Below are 20,836 nucleotides of genomic sequence, written 5' to 3'. Positions count from 1 at the left end.
CACACTATAACTTACAAGAAGGAATCAATTTGTGAGCACCAGCAAACAAAACATAAAGAATAGTGAAATATATATATAAAATAAAAATACAAAATACAAAAAATAAAAATAAGAACAAACTTAGTTGGTCTCTTAAGGTGCTACTGGACAATTTATTTATTATATATTTTGACTGTGTCAGACCAACACGGCTACCTACCTGAATTAAGAATAGTGAGTTGTAGCAAACCAAAGAGGGCAAGATAGGATGTCAAGGAAAAATAGGTTGGGAAATCCACAAGTAATTAGATAGGAGAGGATGAATGTATGAAATCAAATGTAATCAAAAACTGCATATATATAAAATCCATACAGTATATTTGCAATTAGTTCAATGATTTCTACACCAAACGGGCCTCATTTCAAAGATAATTACTTTAAAATCTGTGGTACACAGGTAGAAGGCCAGCAGGCAGTTGAATGCTTTCCATAGTTTATCACAAATTGTCACATTCGTTATCCCCCACAACTGCTGTTCAGATATCTTGTAACGGGAATAGGGAACTGGTGGCCCTTCAGATATTTGTTGTACTACAACTCCCATCAACCTCAACCATTGGCCATGCTGGCTGGAGCTGATGCAAGTTGGAGTTAAACAACAAAGAGAAAAGCTTTTCTCCTTCTCTCATCACACCAGAACTCATAGACATACAATGGAAGATTTGGGACAGATAAAAGAAAATATTCACTCACGCAGAGCATAGTTACTATGGCATTTGCTCTCACAGGAGGCAGTGGGAGGCAGCCATCAACTTGAAAAGAAGATTGGACAAATTCATTGAGAATAAGGCTGAAAGTAGTAGCTAACCATGATGGCTGTGCTCTGCCTCTGTGATGCAGGTGGCGCTGTGGGTTAAACCACAGAGCCTAGGGCTTGCTGATCAGAAGGTCGGTGGTTCGAATCCCCGAGACGGGGTGAGCTCCCATTGCTCGGTCCCAGTTCCTGCCCACCTAGCAGTTCGAAAGCATGTCAAAGTGCAAGTAGATAAATAGGTACCGCTCCAGCGGGAAGGTAAACGGCGTTTCTGTGCGCTGCTCTCGTTCACCAGAAGCGGCTTAGTCATGCCGGCCACATGACCCGGAAGCTGAACACCAAGTAACGCGAGATGAGCGCCGCAACCCCGGAGTCGGACACGACTGGACCTAATGGTCAGGGGTCCCTTTACCTTTATGGTTGCTAACCATGATGGCTGTGCTCTGCCTCTGTGGTCAGAGGCTGTGATGCTTCTTAATACCAGTTGCTGGAAGCCACAGAAGGGAAGAATGCTCTTGTGTTGATATCTTGCTTGTGGGTTTCCCACAGGCATCTGATTGGCCACTGTGAGAAGAAGATGATGGACTAGATTGGCCATTGGCCTGATCCAGCAGGCTCTTCCTATGTAATTAACATACATAGGGCTATAGATTCTCTATCTGTATCTTACAGGAAAGAGCTGGAATTAACCCCTTCAATTTGTGATATCGTGAGAACACAATTCTGAAAGTTTAGAGCACAAACTCCCCTATTCCAAGTTGGGCCCAGGCCGCTTTAAAACTGGTTCCGAATCAGCTGCTCCTGCCAGTCCCATCTTACCTTTGACAAGGAATAGTTAATAACTGGTGGAAAGAAGGGCTTTCTAGAGATAGACAAGTCTCTCCTTACTTGTGCGCTGCTCTGGTTCGCCAGAAGTGGCTTTGTCATGCTGGCCACATGACCCGGAAGCTGTCTGCGGACAAACGCCGGCTCCCTTGGCCTATAGAGTGAGATGAGCACCGCAACCCCAGAGTCGGACACGACTGGACCTGATGGTCAGGGGTCCCTTTACCTTTACCTTTAAGATAACACTAATCAGTTTAGTGTCAGTTTAAAAGCACACTGAGAACTTTCAAACTTCCACAGCCTCACAGGCATTACTTTTTAAAAAAGTAATAAAAATATTTTGTGCTTTACATTGTCATTTCTTTCTTTCTAGATATTAATGAATGTGACATCATGAACGGTGGCTGCGACACGTTCTGTACAAATTCGGAAGGCAGCTATGAATGTAGCTGCAGACCAGGATATGCGCTAATGCCAGACCACAGAACTTGCACTGGTAAAGTCAATTTGTGAACATTTATACTGATAGCCACTGCCAAGCTGCTTCTGGTTTTTTGGCTGTATCTGTTGCCTTATTCTCACTTTTTGTATGTATTCGTCATTGCCATTTTTGCAACCCAATCCTTTGCATGTTTACTTAGAAGTTCCATCGAGATCAGTGGTATTTCCACACATTTATGCAATGGATTGCTGCCCTAACTTTCAGATTTGGGAGCCACATGTAGCAGGATTAATAGCCTTATTTGTCTCTGTAACGGTTTTAATGGGATGTTTAAATAACTGTTAATGCTGCAGACTTTGTTAAAATGCTGATTATTTCAGATCATTGCATTATTCTTATTATTACCACTTGTCCTTCACCAGCAGGTCGTAGGGTGTGTTGCAACAATTAAAAATTAAGAATTAAAAATAGTTAAGGCATACTACATTCACCCTTTTAGCTGACAAAGACATAGAGACGACTAGGATTGTTGCAAAATTTTGCTACATAGCGACAAGAATAAGACGCACTGTGATGACAGCAAATACCAGTGACTGATACCCTAGTTGAACTACTGTAGGACCACTGCAGGAATGTCGACAGGTAGTTAAGATCCATCTATAAAAATTCTATAAAAAAAATTAAAAATCTGCAAAATTTTAATTGGAATTTTATTAAGTAGATACCAATTATATGAATTGGACTGTACAATTTTCTTGCTGGTCTTTGACTGTATTAAAGATTTATTATTACTATATTACTACATTGACAAGAACAAGGTGACTCCTGATAACACCGGTCTCAGGTGTGGTCAAAGAGTTGCATCTTCAGCATTTACTGAAAGCTATATAGCGAAGATGCCAAACACATCTCTGTGGGAAGGGAATTCCACAACTATGGGGCTGCCACAGAAAGTGCCCTTTCCTGGGCCACTCCCTCCAACTGAGGGAGGTGGACCAAGATGGCGCCCTCTGCTGATGTTAATTTTGTCTTCTTATTATTCCGTGGGATGCCGTGGATGGGCTACGTCCCAAAAAAGGTGGCATACAAATAATTTTATAAGCAAATGAGAAGTAAATAAATTGCTGCACCAGGCCGCTTTGGAGGTTAGGGAAGTGGAGTGAGAAAACTTACAACAATTTCAAATTAAATAACTCTGCCTTTTGTTTCAGCAAGGAACTTGTTGTTGTATTAGCCACAGGGTGGGTTATCACAATTTAAAATTCAGAACTAAAACAGTTAAAACAAATTACAGTCACAGGAATTATGCAATAAGGGCACAGGCGTATTATTTCAAAGGCCAAAGATTCTGCAGGAAGGATGTGGGTTGGCAATAATCCTCCGCACACACAGCTTTCTTATTTTAAAAGGTTATCTGTATTCAATATTGAAGTACAATTTCCCAACTACTTGCAGTGGCCTCTTTTCACAGATGTGACAGCATCCACGTATTAGGAACAGGAAACCATGATACACAAAGATATTATACCAGAGTGCTTTAATTTTAAGGTGCCCGCTTCCTTCAGTGGGGAAATGCTTGTTTAAACACAAGTTCTTCTGGCACGAGCACTTATTGAAGATTGGGTTTCTGGCTGTCAAAGAGTCGTGGTTCTCTGTGCATTACGTTTCTGTCCCTTAATAAAAGAGAGGCAGTATGATAGAGGCAAGGCGGAGGGAAAAGGAGAAATAGGAAGACGCCGTCTTTGGAACAGTGGCTAGACGCAGATCAAGAAAACCTGATATGCTTCCTTGCATACCTCACTGGGTTGCTATGAGAAGAAAAAGAGGAAGACCATATACAGTGCCCAGCACCTCTTGGAGGACTATAAATGCCTCTAATTAAATGTTAGCTATATTATAAATGTACCCCTGTTGAGAAAGCCACTGATTGCAGCTTAAGGTTTTGTGGAATGGGTCCCATTTCCTCAGAGGTATCCTCGTTTGACAGTTACGTATACATCAGTACAGAGATGAAGGTCCCGGCCATGCCCCCCACAGCCAGCCGATAGGCCAGCTGCCAATGACATGGCCGGGATCCCCCGGGCAACGCGGGACAACGTCCCCCGCGCCCGGGAGAGAGTGGGCGGTCACGCGGTTCACCGCAACCCCTCCCCACGGGTAAGTGGAGCAGCCTTATTTATATGTGGCTTACAAATAAGGTTTTTTTTTTTCTCCCCCCCCCCACCATGCCAGTTCAGCTAAGGATGTAGTTCCAAACTGCTGATGAGTGTGATAGCGTCATGTGATTAATAAGAAAAGCAGTAGCCAACAAGAGATGTATTCCAGGTTGCATCTCCTTACAAAAACAACAGTTAGAACAGTATCTGTTTGTTTTGTGTTGGCTGCGCAGAAAATGAATAATGGTCCGAAAACTCTTGGACCCAGTAGTTAAAATGAGTTAAGTTTTCTGCAGCTGCATAATTCCTAACATACACAATGGACTCATCTCCTTGTGAGTTACGCCCTTTCTCTCCAAAGAGAGGGGGTTCTCAGCTCAGCTCTTTGTTTTGCAAACATTTCCTTTGAGTAACCAAGCAAAGTTTTGGATCTTAACCTAGTATGTGGTGTTATTGTGAAGGAAAAAAATCACGAGAACTTATAAAAGTTTGCAATCAGAAAACACGGAGGGTTCCTAAAAAAACAAAACAAGTTATACTCAGAGTAGACCCATTAAAATCTTATGAATGGATTTTTAGTGGATCTACTCTGAGTATGGCTGACATTGGATATCACCCAATAAGTTTAAACAGCTTGGTAGCTACAAGAAAAGAGAGGAATTTCTAGCATCTTAGATCAGTTTCCTAGTCACTGACAGTAAACAGGAGTATGGATAAATGTTAAATTTTAAATGCTAAATATTGCAAAGCTTTTTTTCCAGCAGAGAGAGCAGATGCAAAATATTATATTATAATAAAAGATTATTCTGCAAAATAAATCTGTATGTGGACTTCCTTAGCTTTAATAGATGTAATGTGGCAATTCTGTACTTTCGCTTCTAGAAATAAGTATCACTTAACTAAGATAGAAAGGATAGATTTGGGTGTCAACTGGTTAAGAATTTGTCACTTTTTCTTACAGATATTGATGAGTGTGAAGACAATCATAACATCTGTGATGGGGGCCAGTGCACTAACATACCTGGAGAATACAGGTGTCTTTGTTATGATGGATTCATGACATCCGATGACATGAAGACTTGTTTAGGCAAGTAAAAAATATGTTACCCTAATCCTGTTTGTAACCTGCCTGTGATGAAAATAAAGGAGATGGTGATTTATTTGAAATTTGCAAGCAAGCAGTAACTCTTAATCAATGTTACTAATGTAGATGATAGATTGCAACCAATTGTTCGCCACTCCAGTCATACCCCGTGTTGCGTTCTGCTCTTCCTACGGACTTTCAGCTTACGAACGCAGCAAACCCGGAAGTGTTTACTTCTCGGATCGCCGCCCGCGCATGCACAGAAGAGGCACTCTAGTTGCAGACTTTTTGGGGTGTGGACGGCACCCCGAAACAGATTAAGTCCGCAACTAGAGGTACCACTGTGCTTGTCAAGATCGCTTAATGTCATTTGTTTCATTTTCACATTTGGAAGATGTTGGCTGCAGATGAAACTTTATAAAAGTGCCTTCGAAAGACTCCTGTTTTTCAAAGATGGTGAACACAGAAATGTTTCTGTTTGGTTTTTTAAAATAATAATAAAGGAAAATGTTTGAAACATATCATATTTTTTCGTGTATAAGATGATATTCCCCCCTGCCAATTTTTTAAAGTTTAAAATTGGAGGTCATCTTATACATGGAAAAATATGAAAATATGGTATTCTGTTTTCTCTAAGATTATCTGCTGAATAGGGCACACAAACCCCATTCTGACATTCTGAGCAGGCCTTAACTAAACACTTGAGGAGCAAAGAGTAAGTTCGTGAGTTCACCACCTCTCTACCTATGCACCTCTGCATTGCTCTGGCCCTCTGCATCTTCCAGGGTGACTGTTTGCAGCAGTGGAACCTCCTATCCTTGTGGGTTCTTCCATTTGTGCGGAACTTTGGTTTTCCAGAGTTCCAAAATGTGTGAGAGCTTCTCTGAGTATAGGAGGCAGCCCTGCTGTATGTACACAGTTGTCTTGGAGCTGGCAGAAACTGGTGATGACTGGGATGAGGGGCCGAGCTAGCACACTTGCTATAAGTTTCATGCATGTTATCCCTATCAAGGGTGAAAATCCTTTCTGTGAGCTTCTGGAGCATTTTGATAAAGTGTCTAATGTAAAACAGGCTAAGAATGCATCAGTTGAAGTGCAGATCTTCAGAAGTGAAGCCTTTATAAACAGGGTTGGGATTCCAGTGAAATGATTCCAGGCCTTTTAGGATTAAAATTACCCTAAGGAGGGGGAAATGTTCCACACAAGAAGATAGTGGAGAACATTAAGACCTTGGTAGGCGGCTGCACTTTTTAATACCAGTGGTGGGGGAACATTCAGAATACAATAAGAAAACATAGGCCTGATATATCCACTTTTAGAGATTTTGGGCTCATGAAAATGGAAATTTCAAACTAGCAGCCAATGCTGGGGGGGGGGGAGAAGTAGAAAGGAATGCTCATATTCAAATGAATAGGAACAGCCACCAGAGGGTTGAAGTAGATAAATCTCTCTGAAGATATGCAGGGCTTTATCAAAATGCCATCACAGCTCTAAGGAGGAAAACTTCCAGGTTACTTCTTTTGAGTTTACCTTCAAGGAGCTAGAAACAAGACTATCCTCAGCTTCCTAAATGGCATAAGACTTTGGGTTGTTTTCAACTCACTTTTACTCAGGGTAGACCCATTGACGTTAATGGGCCTAAGTCAGTCGTGGCCATTCATTTAATGGCTCACTGCGATGTGTGGAAATCAGTTGAATACTATCCTTTGGCTCCAGTCTTTTCACAGCGCTGCATGGATCTGTTTCCAAAACCATATCATTCCCCTGCCAAAAATGTCATAGCTACTTCCTCCCTTTTCGTAATAGTTTATAACAATACTTGTATCTAGAGTGAAATGTGAGTAGCAGTTTCTCAAGATTTTTACAACTATAACCCCTCTCCCCCCCCCCATCAGATGTTAATGAATGTGAGCTGAACCCGAACATCTGTCTGAGCGGAAGCTGTGAGAATACAAGAGGCTCCTTTATCTGTCACTGTGATATGGGTTATTCTGGCAAGAAAGGAACAACGGGTTGCACAGGTATGTATATGTCTTATGCTTATATGTAAATAGTCCCCGTCCCCCCCCCCCATTTACAACTTTATACACATATTTGTCAACAGAATAGTTGCCCATTTGTTTGGTAAAGCAGAATGCCATGCCTCTTTCTGGGGCACAAATTTAAGATTAGTTGACGTGAGAGAGAAATAATGAGAGATCTTCTGGGCTTTGCTGGCAGGCGTTTAGCTAGTCAGTTATTCAACAAACTCACCACTTTCATAATACATCAGTGGTTAATTTTATAGCCGTGGAGTGATTTGAAAGTTGCCTGTTGTTTTTCGTCATCTGGCACAAGGAGAGTGCTTTGCTTCTCTCATCTTCAAAATAATTGCTAAGAATAAATTTTAAAAGCTCAATTGGTACCTATATCATTGCTTGCTCTAGGGTGGGTTGCCCACTTTCTTTTTGTCGTTTTTCTGGTTAATTATTTTTAAAGGAAGGAGAAGGATGGACCTATGTGATTATTTAAAACACACACACACACACACACACACACACACACACATTCTAGGTTGGGGATAGCAGTAGGCCCTTGTTCTAAAGGCTGCTAATTTAAACCGCCTGTGGTCCAGCAAAGGAAGTATGGGTTTTCCATGATCCTTCATCCAGTTACATTTAATTCCTATCAAAATTGTTGAGGTTTGCCTGTGCTCAATGGCGTCTCGGATTGCGTAGTTTGAGGGTGAGCTCTCAAGTTGCAGATTTGCAAAAGGAGGAAACACTCCTATATCTGTCCACGCGCCCTGTTTGAATGGGTAGCGCACAGGTATGACTCAATTCCTCTGTAGTTAACATAACTAAAGGTGTTCATGGATAAACAGGACCACCATGTGCACACCAGAACTCCTGGGTGCCTTTGGCTTGGAGGCAGTGGGTGATTTTGCAGTGAATAGATTAAGCGCCATAAGAAATCCATAAAACCCTGAGCCTATTTTGTAATCCTGGATTTCATATATTAGCCTGCTGTTCATGTAACGTTAAACCGTAGTTAAAATTTAACTATGGATATATATGAACAAGCAGTCTGTTAGTGCACGCTGCTCAAAAGTCCCTGCTTCACTTCTCCTATACTCCTGACTTTTTAACTGGGATTTAATGTTACATGTGAAGTGGGCCATTGAGTCAGGGCTGTGTTTTGCCTAACTAGGCCACTATGCATACAGATTTAGGAATGTCTCCTGTGTCTGGAAGATGTAACATGAGAACTGACCTTTACTCCAGCAAAATCTTTTATACTAAGTTTTATTCCACCTAAGTTATTGGCAAAGTTCCATGTTGTGAGCAAGACTGGACCAACTAACACAGCATGTAATTCACTGCATCGTGACAAGACCACCAAGGACCATGTCAACAAGACCATATTGGATTTGGGTTTGGAAAGTCTACACTTTGTGTGCATACAGCAGACTCTCTTTTCCAAATGTTTTGGCAAATAGTATGTGTTTAAATAGCTTTCTTTCCCTCTCCTTGTGCTTTCAAAGTGACAGCAGTACAGATTCTTGATTTTAAGTGAATTATATCAAGATATGTCAGCAAAACCAAAACATACATGATTTTCATTTCGTTCACCAGCCAAAAGCACTGAAGTTCAGACTTACAAGCTCAGAGGCCAGTTGCATTAATAACACAGGATGTTGGTATTTGAACAGTGGGGTTCCAAATCATAGCTATTGCCTAAAATATAAACACAAGCATATGGTTAATTTAATTTTTTAAAATGCAGGTTTAGAACAAACACTACTCTTGCAGTCTCAGAGTGGGACAAATACACCAGCCAATAAGTCACTTCTGCTAGGAAACTGAAATTAATGTTGTAAAACAGACATCAAAAATATTTGAAAATGATTCTAGGTGAGAGCAGTGTGGGAACATCATGTATCCCTGTTCATTAGTAACAGCTGTCTTCTGCCATGAATACGCATACATGAATGTGGATCTAAGCAATAATTGCTTTTCCCCTCTTGGACCAACCTTCCAGCATTCTGTAGATCAGGCACCCCCAACCTGCGGCCCTCCAGATGTTTTGGCCTACAACTCCCATGATCCCTAGCTAACAGGACCAGTGGTCAGGGATGATGCAAATTGTAGTCCAAAACATCTGGAGGGCCGAAGGTTGGGGGTGCCTGCTGTAGATAGATATACAGATTTTTTAAAAGTCCTTTGGGGTTGGTACCACTTCTCAGTATAGATGTGGGAATCCCATGTTCGAATCTACCCCACCCTCCGGAGAAAACTTCATACACAAAAGCCCACTTCACAGGTAAGCATAGTTTGCAGTGAACACTGAGATCTATCACACTTTGCTCCTAGTCTCTCGCCAGCAGGAGCAAAAAGCAATGACCTCCAGCTCGGGTACTGTCTGCACTATGCATTGAAAGCAGTATCATACCACTTCAAACAGTCACGAGAGTTACCAGGAAGACCCATATCGTGCCTTCACAGAGCTGCAGTTCCCACTCTGAGGATTGTAGGTCTCCTAACAACTTTCAGCATCCATAACAAACTGCAGTTCCTAGAATTCTTTGAGGGAAGCCATGACTGTTTAAAGTGGCGTCATAGTGGTCTAAATGTTTAGTGCTGCTGGGGCTTTCGTGTTGCATCCAAACCAGGAATTGTGGTTCATTTTGCTCTGAACAAACCATGCTAAGCACAGAACAAATCTTAGCTATGGTTTACTGTGAAAAATTAGCATGTTGGGGAGAATAGTATGCAAGGAGCCTTTCTGTATGTTAGCCTTCCAGGGGTAGGAATGTTTTGCCATGGGGGAATATTTCTCTCCGCGGGATGGGAACTTGTAACCTTGGGTTGCTGCAGCTGAAGATGCTGGTGGCATTCCCTCTCTGCATTTCTCCTACTGCCATGGTCCATTTGCTTCTGCTGCTGAGGAGCAGCAAGATACAGGAAGAAGAGAGTGTCTGTTGCTACAAGGAGGGCTCAGAAAAACGGCAGGGGATTCTAGGAACCTAAGGAAGGATCAGCAATGAATACAGTGCTGGGTGAAACTTACCGGAAGAATAAGAAATCAAGATAACGATATTTTTTTAAAAAATAAAAGAATGGAAATGGTTTATTGAATATTTACAGATAAATTATAAACAGATAAAAACATTGGCAGGAGTATTGTAACAACCTGCAGTTTTATAAGAGGATACGTATATTTAAAGAAGATGAATAAATCAGCAAATTCGGTTAATTTGGATATGCAGAAGATAATAAAAACAAAATTGAAGGAACCGCAGAAAGTGGGGAATGGAGGTCAGGTTTGGAAATGTCAAAATGAATGTAAAGTTAGTGAAATGTATAAACTTGGAAAGTATAAATAAATAAATAATAAAAAGCAATGAATGCAGTGCATGTATAGCCAGCTGCAATGGAAGGGGGAGCTTGCAGCAGTAGTGTAACGAGATTCAAAGGGGTAGGATGAAGGGGGTGGTCTCAGTTGTGAGAATGTGTCCCCCGAACATTTGTGTATTGTGCTTATCATAAGTTTAGCACTCTGGCAGCCAGTGTGAAGTATGTGTTCCTTTTACTGCTCACTCGAATGTGAACACAGTATTTGCAGCTGCCCTTGGAAGAGGAACAGGGGTCCTCCTTTTGTCCCAACTGTCCAAATTCCTTTGTTAAAAATGTGTGTAGCCTATTTTATTGCTCAGACCTGGAGCCAAGTGCTTTGTTTCCTATTCCCAGACAGGAGACCTTCCCACCCACCCCCCACCCCACCCCAGTGACACAGCATTTGGTGACAGCATTAAAAATGTGTGCATTTGGGATGAACAGCTTGACGATGGAGGATGCATTCTCTTCTTTTTGTTGACATGCCAAAGACACCAACACATTTTTTTTTGAGAATTGCAAAAATGTGAACACAACTTTCAAGAGTAGTCTCTTTGTTCATGAGAACAGCCACATAATGTCCTCTTGAGTTCTATTACAGTTGCATCTACATATTTCATCTCTTTAGTCATGACTGATTGTTTCCATTTTAACAAGTAAACATGTTTTCCCCCTTCACCCCCAATCATTTAACTTTGTTTGCAATCCACCCACTGACATGCAGTCCCATTCTATACAGATGTTAATCTGTTTTCACTTCAGTTCTTAGTAAGAATGTGGGCAGAGTTGATAGAAATATTTGGTTATATGCAAAGATATACATTACCTGTGACAGAAATCTGGGCGGGATTCATGCCATCATTTTTAATTATCAGAAAATGAAAGTGAGTTGGGTCAGCTGAGCTACGTGTGTATTTCTTGCTTGAATGAGGAATACAACACTGAAAGTGTTTGGAAGCTGGGAGTCAGAAACAGTACTTTATAAAAACCCAGCCCTAATTCCAACTTCCTATACTTCATCAAAGCTTCACATTTATTGTATTCAGTACATCTGATGCTCAATCTATTTACCAGATCCTCCACTAGCAAATGACAAAACAGTCCTTACAATGCCTGTCACCAAGGAGCTTGGTCCATCTAGAACTCTGCACATGCCCTGGAACTAACATAACTTAGCTTTTCTCTGGGCAATAAGTGCAGTGCCATTGCAAAAGAAATCATAGGAAACAATATTGGTTTAAAGCAAACCTCCTATCACAGTAGCTTTTGGATGGACCATAACCCATGTAGCCTAATTAGTCATTGGAACCTTTGCAACATATATTGCTATCATGTTCATCTATGTGGAACCTTTGGCCTGCAGTCCAACCTTGGCCTACCAGGGGGTCCAATTTGGCCCGTGAGGTCATTTCCTCCAAGCATGCCCATCAGTTGACAAAACTGGCAAGGCAAACAGCACTTTTGAGAGGCAATTTAATAGCAGTTCCCGTGATCCTGTTTCAGCTGAAACAGGATGAGCAGGAGCTGTCTTAAAGTGCTTCTTAAACATTTATTGAAGCATCCCTCTCCCCCCATCATTTAAAGAAGGGGTGGATGCTTCAAACAGCCCTATTGAGAAGCACTTTAATGTGCCCCCCCCCCGCAATCCTGTTTCAGCTGAAATGGGACCACTGAAGCTCCCTTAAAGCGCTTCTCAAAAGCCCTGTTTGAAGCTGCTCACATGCTTCTATGAGCAAGAGAAAAGCCCCTACCTGCATCCTGTCACCTCCCTACCACTTGAGAAATGCATTTGCTTGTTTTTAAAGTGCATATTTTAAAAAATAAACCTGGAGAGAGAGAAACAACACATCATGTGACGTTTCATCCTAGGTCAAGTGGGAAACAGGGGTGACGTGGGAACAAAATGCATAACCTTACGAAGATGCATGTTCTCCCCAGTAGCGGTGGGTGGAGCCATGTTGCCTACCTGGCTCCCCAACGACGCATGTTGCTACATGATGGAGAGGGGCACAGCGGTGGAGATTGACGTGGTGGAGGCATAGCAATGGAGCCAGTCCATTGCTCTTGCCACTGTGCTCACACTGAGGTCCGTGCTAATTTGCCCCTCCTCAGCAGCGACACATGGCACTGGGATGCCAGATGAACAACTCTGCCTGTACAGCCCCACCAGCCACTACTTTGCCTAAGACCCAGGGCTGGGGAGAAATGGAGATGAAAGTTGCTAACCACTTTCTCTCTTGCTGCATCTGTAGAAGGTAGGGAGCAGCTCTCAGCACATAGTGGCAGGAATATGACCTACAAGTCACAGAGCGGGTGAGGACTTAGGATATGGGCCAGTGTAAGGTCCCTTTAGGGATGCGGGTGGCGCTGTGGTCTAAACCACTGAGCCTAGGGCTTGCCGATCAGAAGGTCGGCGGTTCAAATCCCCGTGACGGGGTGAGCTCCCGTTGTTCGGTCCCAGCTCCTGCCCACCTAGCAGTTTGAAAGCACGTCGAAGTGCAAGTAGATAAATAGGTACTGCTCTTGTGGGAAGGTAAACGCCGTTTCCGTGCACTGTTCTGGTTCGCCAGAAGCGGCTTAGTCATGCTGGCCACATGACCCAGAAGCTGCGGACAAACGCTGGCTCCCTTGGCACATAGAGCGAGATGAGCACGCAACCCCAGAGTCGTCCGCGACTGGACCTAACGGTCAGGGGTACCCTTACCTTTACTAAGGTCCCTTTAACTTTAAACAATGCATTAGTTTGCATTATGTACATTGCTTTAATTGATGTCATACGCACCACGGCCTGTTTCCACTGTGTACGCTTTATTTATCTGCATGCCTTCCCTCAATACAAATATTCTCAGGGTGGCTCACAACAATATGACTCTTGTACAGAGGCCAAGTTGATAGCTGCTGCTGGGCTGGTGGCAGAGCAATTTATGTTCTGTTTTAGTTCAGTGGGATAGTATAAGTTCAGTGTGAGAGCTGGGATGTGGTTGTTTTTCTGTGCTTGCTCTCGAGCGCTGGAGTCTTGAGACGGGTTCACACAGCCCCTTGGTGTGTTGCGGCCCTTTATTACAGCCTTGCTTTTTGCTTTTTGTAGAGACTTAGATAGAATACAATATTCAAAAAACATTGGCTTGCCCCATGCTCAACTGTTTGTTGAGAGCAGTGCAGGCTGCCGCAGACTTTCCTAGATGGAAATCGACTGTGTTTTGTGCTAGCAACAAATTATTCGAGGAAACTTTGCTTCCTATGTGTGTGACGCAAACTGGCCTGGAAAATAAAGCAGAGCCCTCACATCACGTTAATTGACGTTCCTTACAAAGATAAGAAGACATGTGCTGTAGTAGGGAGAAGCAGTGGGACGGGCTGAGGATGCAGGGTCAGCCTTGGGCCGGAATGTTTGCTTTTATTGGCCTGCCACAGTTTTACACTCAAAGGGAAAATGTTTATACAGTCTTGACACTGTGCTCTTACTTTTAGTAAAGTCAATGAATATTTTGCTCTTCCTTTTTAGAGACTGTGTTGGGTATCTTTAGTCATGCTGAGTAGCAGCCTGCTTCACAGTGGTCCTGCAGGAATCGTAAGAGACTTGATAAGGCAACAGAGCCTTCGTATTGCCTGTTTAGACCTTTAACCTCCCCCTTAAATAAATTCAGACAACACTCAAATTTTTGGTTTGGTTTTTGGCAGAATTTAGGCCACAACTTTATTGATTACAGCAAGTGAGTGGTTGCATAGGCTCTGGTTCGACTAGCTCCCTGCACTGTGGCAGGTAGCGCTGACCCAGGGCACCAGCATAGGTCAGCCTAGGGTGAACACCTGGAACAGCAGAAAGCCAGAGTCAGGCTAGTCCACCACCCAGATGTCCCCCTGGACTCAGGCACAGGCACAACCCCTCTCAGGGTTGACCAAACCATTGAGTCCCTGGATTCCTTTAACAGAATACCCTTTGAATAGGGATGGCTAGAGCGTTCTTCCACCCCTATCACCTGAACCAGAGCCTATCTGCAACCTTACAAGTTGTGATGACTTGCTACTTGGCAGGCGAAACCCAAATGGCAACAGCCAATCAGCCAAGTGGGGAAAATTCCTGTTGTGCCCCTGTCCCAACGACAGGCGACACACGACGGCATAGCAAGGTCAAGCGCAAACCCTAAATATAGGGAGAGGTGGGCGGGTGTTCCAATGCACTGGCCCAAAGAGGAAGCTCAGGGACACGTGCTTGGGCTTATGTAGGTCCCTCGATCCATTTAGCTAGCGTCCCATTGGTCTGATTGAACTCAGCATCGAGGGAACTACCAATAGGGTGTTGTGGCTATCCAAACGTTCCCACCCACAACACAAGGGTTTGGTTGCCAGGTCGCACCGCAACACGTGCCCTCTTTGAGGGAGGACCCGATTTACTGGAAAGCTGGAAGATAATTTTATTTTGGTTTCATAATCAGTGGACCAAGCCAACAGTTTGAAAGCCAGTGTGTTAAGGTCCTCCTTTCCTCTGACTGAAACTAGAGCTGTGCAAGCACAGTTCAGGGCACAAAATGATTGCTTTTGAGGGATTTGAAATGCCCTCCCCAAAAACAGTTACTTTGTCACCAGTCTCCTCCCACCCTGGCCACTCTTTTGGGGCCTTTTTTTTTAAAAAAGAAATGAATAAGGAGTTGCAGCCAGCTACATCCCACTCAGAGTAGACCCACTGAAATTAGCCATGGCATTTAATTTAAATGGGTCCACTTGCTAGTAGGACTAACAGGCAGCCAGCCTGTTTCTAGTCTATGCCAACCTTGCAAGTCAGTTTCATCCAGTTACCAGATTAATGTGTAATATATTTTTTAACCTGTACAAAAAGTCATATTCAAATAAATATTTTATCTTGAAATATGTATTTAAACATATATTTTATCTCATTGTGCACATTTCTAAACACATTTTATCCCAAAATGTGCATTTCAGCATTTTGGGGTATATTTTTTGAGCCAATAACTTACGTTGCAAACTTCAGAAAAGTACAAAATCAGAAAAATGAATGCATTTGGATCTGCATGTTAGCCTGGGAAGTGTGGATAATCTTACCTAGCATTAGAAGTCACAGAAAACAAATTCGTGAAGCATCTCTCACTGTCTTCTGTATTGTAGTCATCTGGTAGTATGAAAACTGGCTTTAAAATGAAGCTATAAGGAAACCATGTAAGCAATCAAAATCAGATTCAATCATCTATGCATAATTAAACATTATAATGCCAAGGTGGTGCTCTCTGCAGAATCTTTCCACCTGTTGGAAATATGGTGGTGATGTGGTCTAAAACAACTAAGCCTCTTGGGCTTGCCGATTGGAAGGCCAGCTGTTCAAATCCCTGCGACGGGGTGAGGTCCCGTTGCTCGGTCCCAGCTCCTGCCAACCTAGCAGTTCAAAAGCATGTCAAAGTGCAAGTTGATAAATAGCTACTGCTCCGGTAGGAAGGTAAACGGCGTTTCCGTGCGCTGCTCTGGTTTCGCCAGAAGCGGCTTAGTCATGCTTGCCACATGACCCGGAAAAACTGTCTGCAGACAAATGTCAGCTCCCTCGGCCATTCAAGCGAGATGAGCACCACAACCCCAGAGTCGTTCGTGACTGGACTTAACTGTCAGGGGTCCTTTACCTTTACCTTTTGAATACTGTACTCAAAGATTTGCCAGCTGCTTATCAGAAAACAGAGCAGTTAAGGGGTGGGAAGTGTTTGCCCGAATAGATTTGAGAAAATGATTTACATTTGCCTGCTTTACATTTTATTGTTTCCCCCTGCAGATATTAACGAGTGTGAAATTGGAGCCCATAATTGTGACCGGAATGCTATCTGTACGAACACAGCTGGAAGTTTCAAATGCAGTTGCAGCCCAGGTTGGCTTGGAGATGGTATCAAGTGTAAAGGTAAGTTAGAGGAACTCTGGTCAGGTGCTGTTGTTTTTAAACTTGGAAATATTTATATGTCAGTGTTGTAAGTAATCATTTGGGCATCCTTTGGCTTCGTTAGCTCTGAAAGTTGACTTTGTAGTTATAAAATCCAACTCTCTGTGCCAGTGCAGAGATTCAACCCCTTGCAGATGTTTTTTCTAACTGCTCCTTAAAAACTTGGAGAGAAGGAAAGTTTGCTGCTTTCCTAAGGCCTCTTCTGCTGTTGCCCAGATGATTTTGAAATAAGCATTCCCTCTCCACCGCTTCAAATAATTAGCTTAAAATTACATTTGTTTCTCTTCCTGGGAGTATAAACAATTGCTGTCAGTCTTTATTCTGGCATTTTTATAATAATCTGCAAAGTAGTACAGTGTACCTCAGCAGCTATTTCTTCACCTACCAAAACTTGGCTTATTTTTAAGTATGTTGCACTTAAATTCTTGGTATGCCAATTTTAACATCTGCATCTGGCACAACGACATGTTTTGGTGATTAATTGCCTGGTATAGCAATTGGTAGTTTTCATCTTAAGTACTTATCTGAATTTACTTAGACCTTGGAATGTTATGTAAATCTGCAGATAGAGTATATGGAGGTCTACTTTAAAAAAAAAATAACTGGGAATTTTGTCCCACGTATTGTTGTGCCATTGGTTTTTTCATAGACCTTCTGCTGCTGCTTCTGCCCTTTCAGCTTGCAATGAAAAATATTTGTGTTTTTATTAATGCCATTTTTGTTCCCCTCAGACCTAGATGAATGCTCCAATGGGACACACATGTGCAGCCCCCATGCGGATTGCAAAAATACCATGGGGTCGTACCGTTGCCTGTGTAAAGAAGGGTACTCTGGGGATGGATTCACATGTACAGGTGAGCTTTCTCTTGGGGGTTGGGAACCCTCCCATACCTCTGATGGTGACATTTATGGAGTCCCCTTCCTCCACTGCCCAGTGTTTGACAATATAAAATGGTTCCTCAGGAACACATACCTGGCCATCTTACCCATTTGAATGAATATGTGGCTGTTGTTAGAAACAATTGAATGGGTCCTGTGTAAGAAGGTCAGACAGATCTATTTCTGTTCTGTTGCAGTTGTTTCCACGGGTTCATTCATAATTTTATTCCATCTCATCTCCACATTAATCTACATTTTTTATTTTAAAAAATGTGCAAAGAGTATGATTCAGTCTATTTTTGACCCATGTGAATATCACATGCGTTTTTTAAAGTGCAGATGGGAATTCATATTTAAGTACGTACTTGAACAATCTTTTATCACAAAATACGTATTTTATCTCAGTGTATGTATTTAAACCTAGAACAATACCTCCCCCCCCAATAACAATATAGTAGTCAAAACTATGCATTTTTCATGCTTTGTGGTTGTTGTTTTTGTTTAGCTAATAACTCTGTTGCAAACTTAGGAGAAATATATATATGACACACACACACACACACACACACACACACATTCCACAGAGCTATGGCCCTACCCCTTTAAGTCTTCCAAAGCAGAAAAAAACCCTTCTCTCCCTTTCCATTTGACAAACACTCATTATGTCCATACTTTAGTTTCTGTTGTAGAATTTCAGGCCTTGGGCAATAGTTGCTCCTTGGTATAAATAAAAGAAAGTGCTCACTCAGCTGTGACTTCTTTTTCTTTTCAGATATTGATGAATGCGCAGAAAACTTGAACCTTTGTGAAAACGGCCAGTGCCTCAATGCTCCAGGAGGTTATCGCTGTGAATGTGATATGGGGTTTCTACCTACCCCAGATGGGAAAGCCTGCACAGGTAATTCAGTGCCGTATATAAACAGTACTTACCTGAATTTGGCAAGCCAATGTAATTAGGCAATCATCGCAGGTCTCCTGAATTTTTATCTTACAATTCGAAAGAAATTTAAAGGCACATCGCGATTGGGATCAAAAGGAAGTGCCCCCTTGGGAGTTTCAGTAGAATGTGTCCCATCTTAGTATATATTTATGAAATATCAAATGGTTTATAAAGATATTTAGATAAAATTGTAAGAAGCTTAAGTTGGTTATGAATGATGATCTCACCATCACAAGTGCATCAACAGCTCATAGCAATGCTAAACCTCTGTGAATAGTATCCTGTAACAACAAGCATTGCAATCAATCGTGAATCCTAGTTGGGATTATGCAGATGATGAAATGAAGTTTTGCATATAGGAGCTAGATTCGTTGTTGTTGTTGTTTATTAATTTATTTACTGCTTAATGTCAAAACAGGCATGCAAGTGGTTTGCAAGTATTAAAAACAATTATACATAAACAATCCATAGTTCTTAGTGGCACTAAGGTCTATGGGACAAAGTGAACAAGTTGTAATCAGCAAGACTGATGCAGGGAGCAAACTCTGCTATTGCCCTAGAAACTGGCATCAGCAGGGTCAAGAAACAGGGTTAGCTTCTCACCATAGTTTTGAGTACACATCTTTACTCTCTCCCAGATTACTGAACAATCTTCATGAATTTCTCAGGGAGAAAGCTGAGCATACTTTACTTAGGGACACTGTTAGGTGTCCCTAGTCTGCCTTTCTATAACTAAACTGATGGACTTGTCTCCCCAAGAGATATCTCATGGCTAGTGAGCACAGTGTCTCCGAGACTCATCCCATAAGGGGAGAGACTACACTGAACTATCAGAGGACAAATGTTTCCTACTGCCTCACCCCACTGTCTGGGTCCCTTGTAAGGTGGAGCTGCCCCCTAAATATTTACTCCTGCTCTCTCTTGACATTTTTATGGGGAGTGCCCTTTGAGTCTTTTTTTTTTTTTTTTACTTTTGAAGAACATGCAGGTGTTTTCCTAACCCACTTTTGTATTTTGCTTTTTGAATTGTGTTCATTACTTAAAGCTGAAAGTTGCGTTCTTGCTTATATCAAAATAATTAAGGCATTTCCTGTCTCTTTTCCCCTTCCTTCAAGATATCGATGAATGTGCCCTTCCCAACATATGTGTCTTTGGGACTTGCCAAAACCTGCCTGGCTTGTTCCAGTGCCACTGTGAGACAGGATATGAATTGGACCGAAGCGGTGGGAACTGCACAGGTAAGTATGTGACTTGGCCAATCTAGTTGTTAGCATTGCTCGGCTGATTCATTAAAGAGGTAGTCTCGGGTTAGGCCTCCTCACTTAACTGCTCATGTAAACAAGTTTTCCCAGAAATATGTCCAGATTAATTTATCTTCAGCGGCAAAGACATCCTGGTGCTATGAGTTTAATCTTACAAAGGATGGCCACATTCAGTCATACCACCCGCCAAATATATTACTGTTTCTGCTGGATTGGGAAAATGAAATAAGTTTGGAGGTGGGCATTTCCACATGTTATGCTTCAGCTGTGTTCACACCATACTTTTGAAGCGCTCTCCTCCCAATAATCCTGGGAACTGTAGTTTGCCCTTCACAAAGCTACAATTCCCAGCATGCTTAAAGAAAACTACAGTCCCCAGGATTCTTTGGGGGTGGGTGCGAATGTGCTTTAAATGTATGGTGTATATGCAGCCTTACAGTCTTAAATCAAGGTAATCTGACAGGCAGTTTTCTTTGTTGTTGTTGTTGTGGGTAGATGCAAAGCATTTTATATTTACTTGCTAAAACAGGTGTGGGGGAACATGTGACTTTGCAGATGTCTTTGGACTACAGCTCCTCTCAGTCACAGCCAGCGTGGCCAATGCTCAGGGATGATGGATATGTAGTCAAAACAACACCTGCAAGGTCTCTACTCTCAAACGACAGCGGGCACGCAGCAAACATGATTCCAGCCACGCCAAAATTCCATGTACAACTTTCGGGATTGGGGCCGTCGTGCCTGATTTTGCAGAATTGCATTTTCTTTTTGTTCTTTAAACAAGCAAACCAAAAAAACAACAAAAAACCCCCACAACATGCATAGGAAATATGAAGAATATTTAATTTGCACCCAAAAAAATGCTTACTAAATTGGCTGGCAAGGAAGAGAATAACACATGATGGGAACAAGGATATTAATTCAAAGTGACGTTTGGATCGCAGAATGGCTATAGGATGTGTGCATTCAATAGAACACTGAAATCCGTTAAGGCTTAAATGGGATTGCCTTGTATTTTTCTCTTAGGCTTAGTAGACAAAACATAGAAATGGGCATACCTGGTTTTCTTGCGCTGCTGCTGTTTGTATGATTTGTTTGGAGTCTTTGGGTGTTTGCTCACTCCTAGGTTCTTCTTGGATTTTTCCTGT

General features: G+C 42.2%; 1 protein-coding gene across 3 annotated transcripts in view; it reads left to right on the top strand.

Annotated features, from left to right (window-relative positions):
• Positions 1-20,836, top strand: part of FBN1 (fibrillin 1) — a 213,563-nt gene that overhangs the window by 145,206 nt on the left and 47,521 nt on the right. For 2 of the 3 annotated variants that reach the window (XM_033167564.1, XM_033167563.1), the window contains exons 30-36: positions 1,992-2,114; positions 5,178-5,303; positions 7,196-7,321; positions 16,449-16,571; positions 17,342-17,464; positions 18,262-18,387; positions 19,545-19,667. In XM_033167564.1, the coding sequence (XP_033023455.1) occupies positions 1,992-2,114; positions 5,178-5,303; positions 7,196-7,321; positions 16,449-16,571; positions 17,342-17,464; positions 18,262-18,387; positions 19,545-19,667 (870 nt within the window). The remainder of the gene's footprint in view (positions 1-1,991; positions 2,115-5,177; positions 5,304-7,195; positions 7,322-16,448; positions 16,572-17,341; positions 17,465-18,261; positions 18,388-19,544; positions 19,668-20,836) is intronic. The other variant, XM_033167565.1, reaches the window with a different exon arrangement.

The sequence above is a fragment of the Lacerta agilis genome, chromosome 13, assembly GCF_009819535.1.
Source record: "Lacerta agilis isolate rLacAgi1 chromosome 13, rLacAgi1.pri, whole genome shotgun sequence".
NCBI classification, from domain to species: Eukaryota; Metazoa; Chordata; class Lepidosauria; order Squamata; family Lacertidae; genus Lacerta; species Lacerta agilis.
This window is presented reverse-complemented; position numbering and strand designations above follow the sequence as displayed.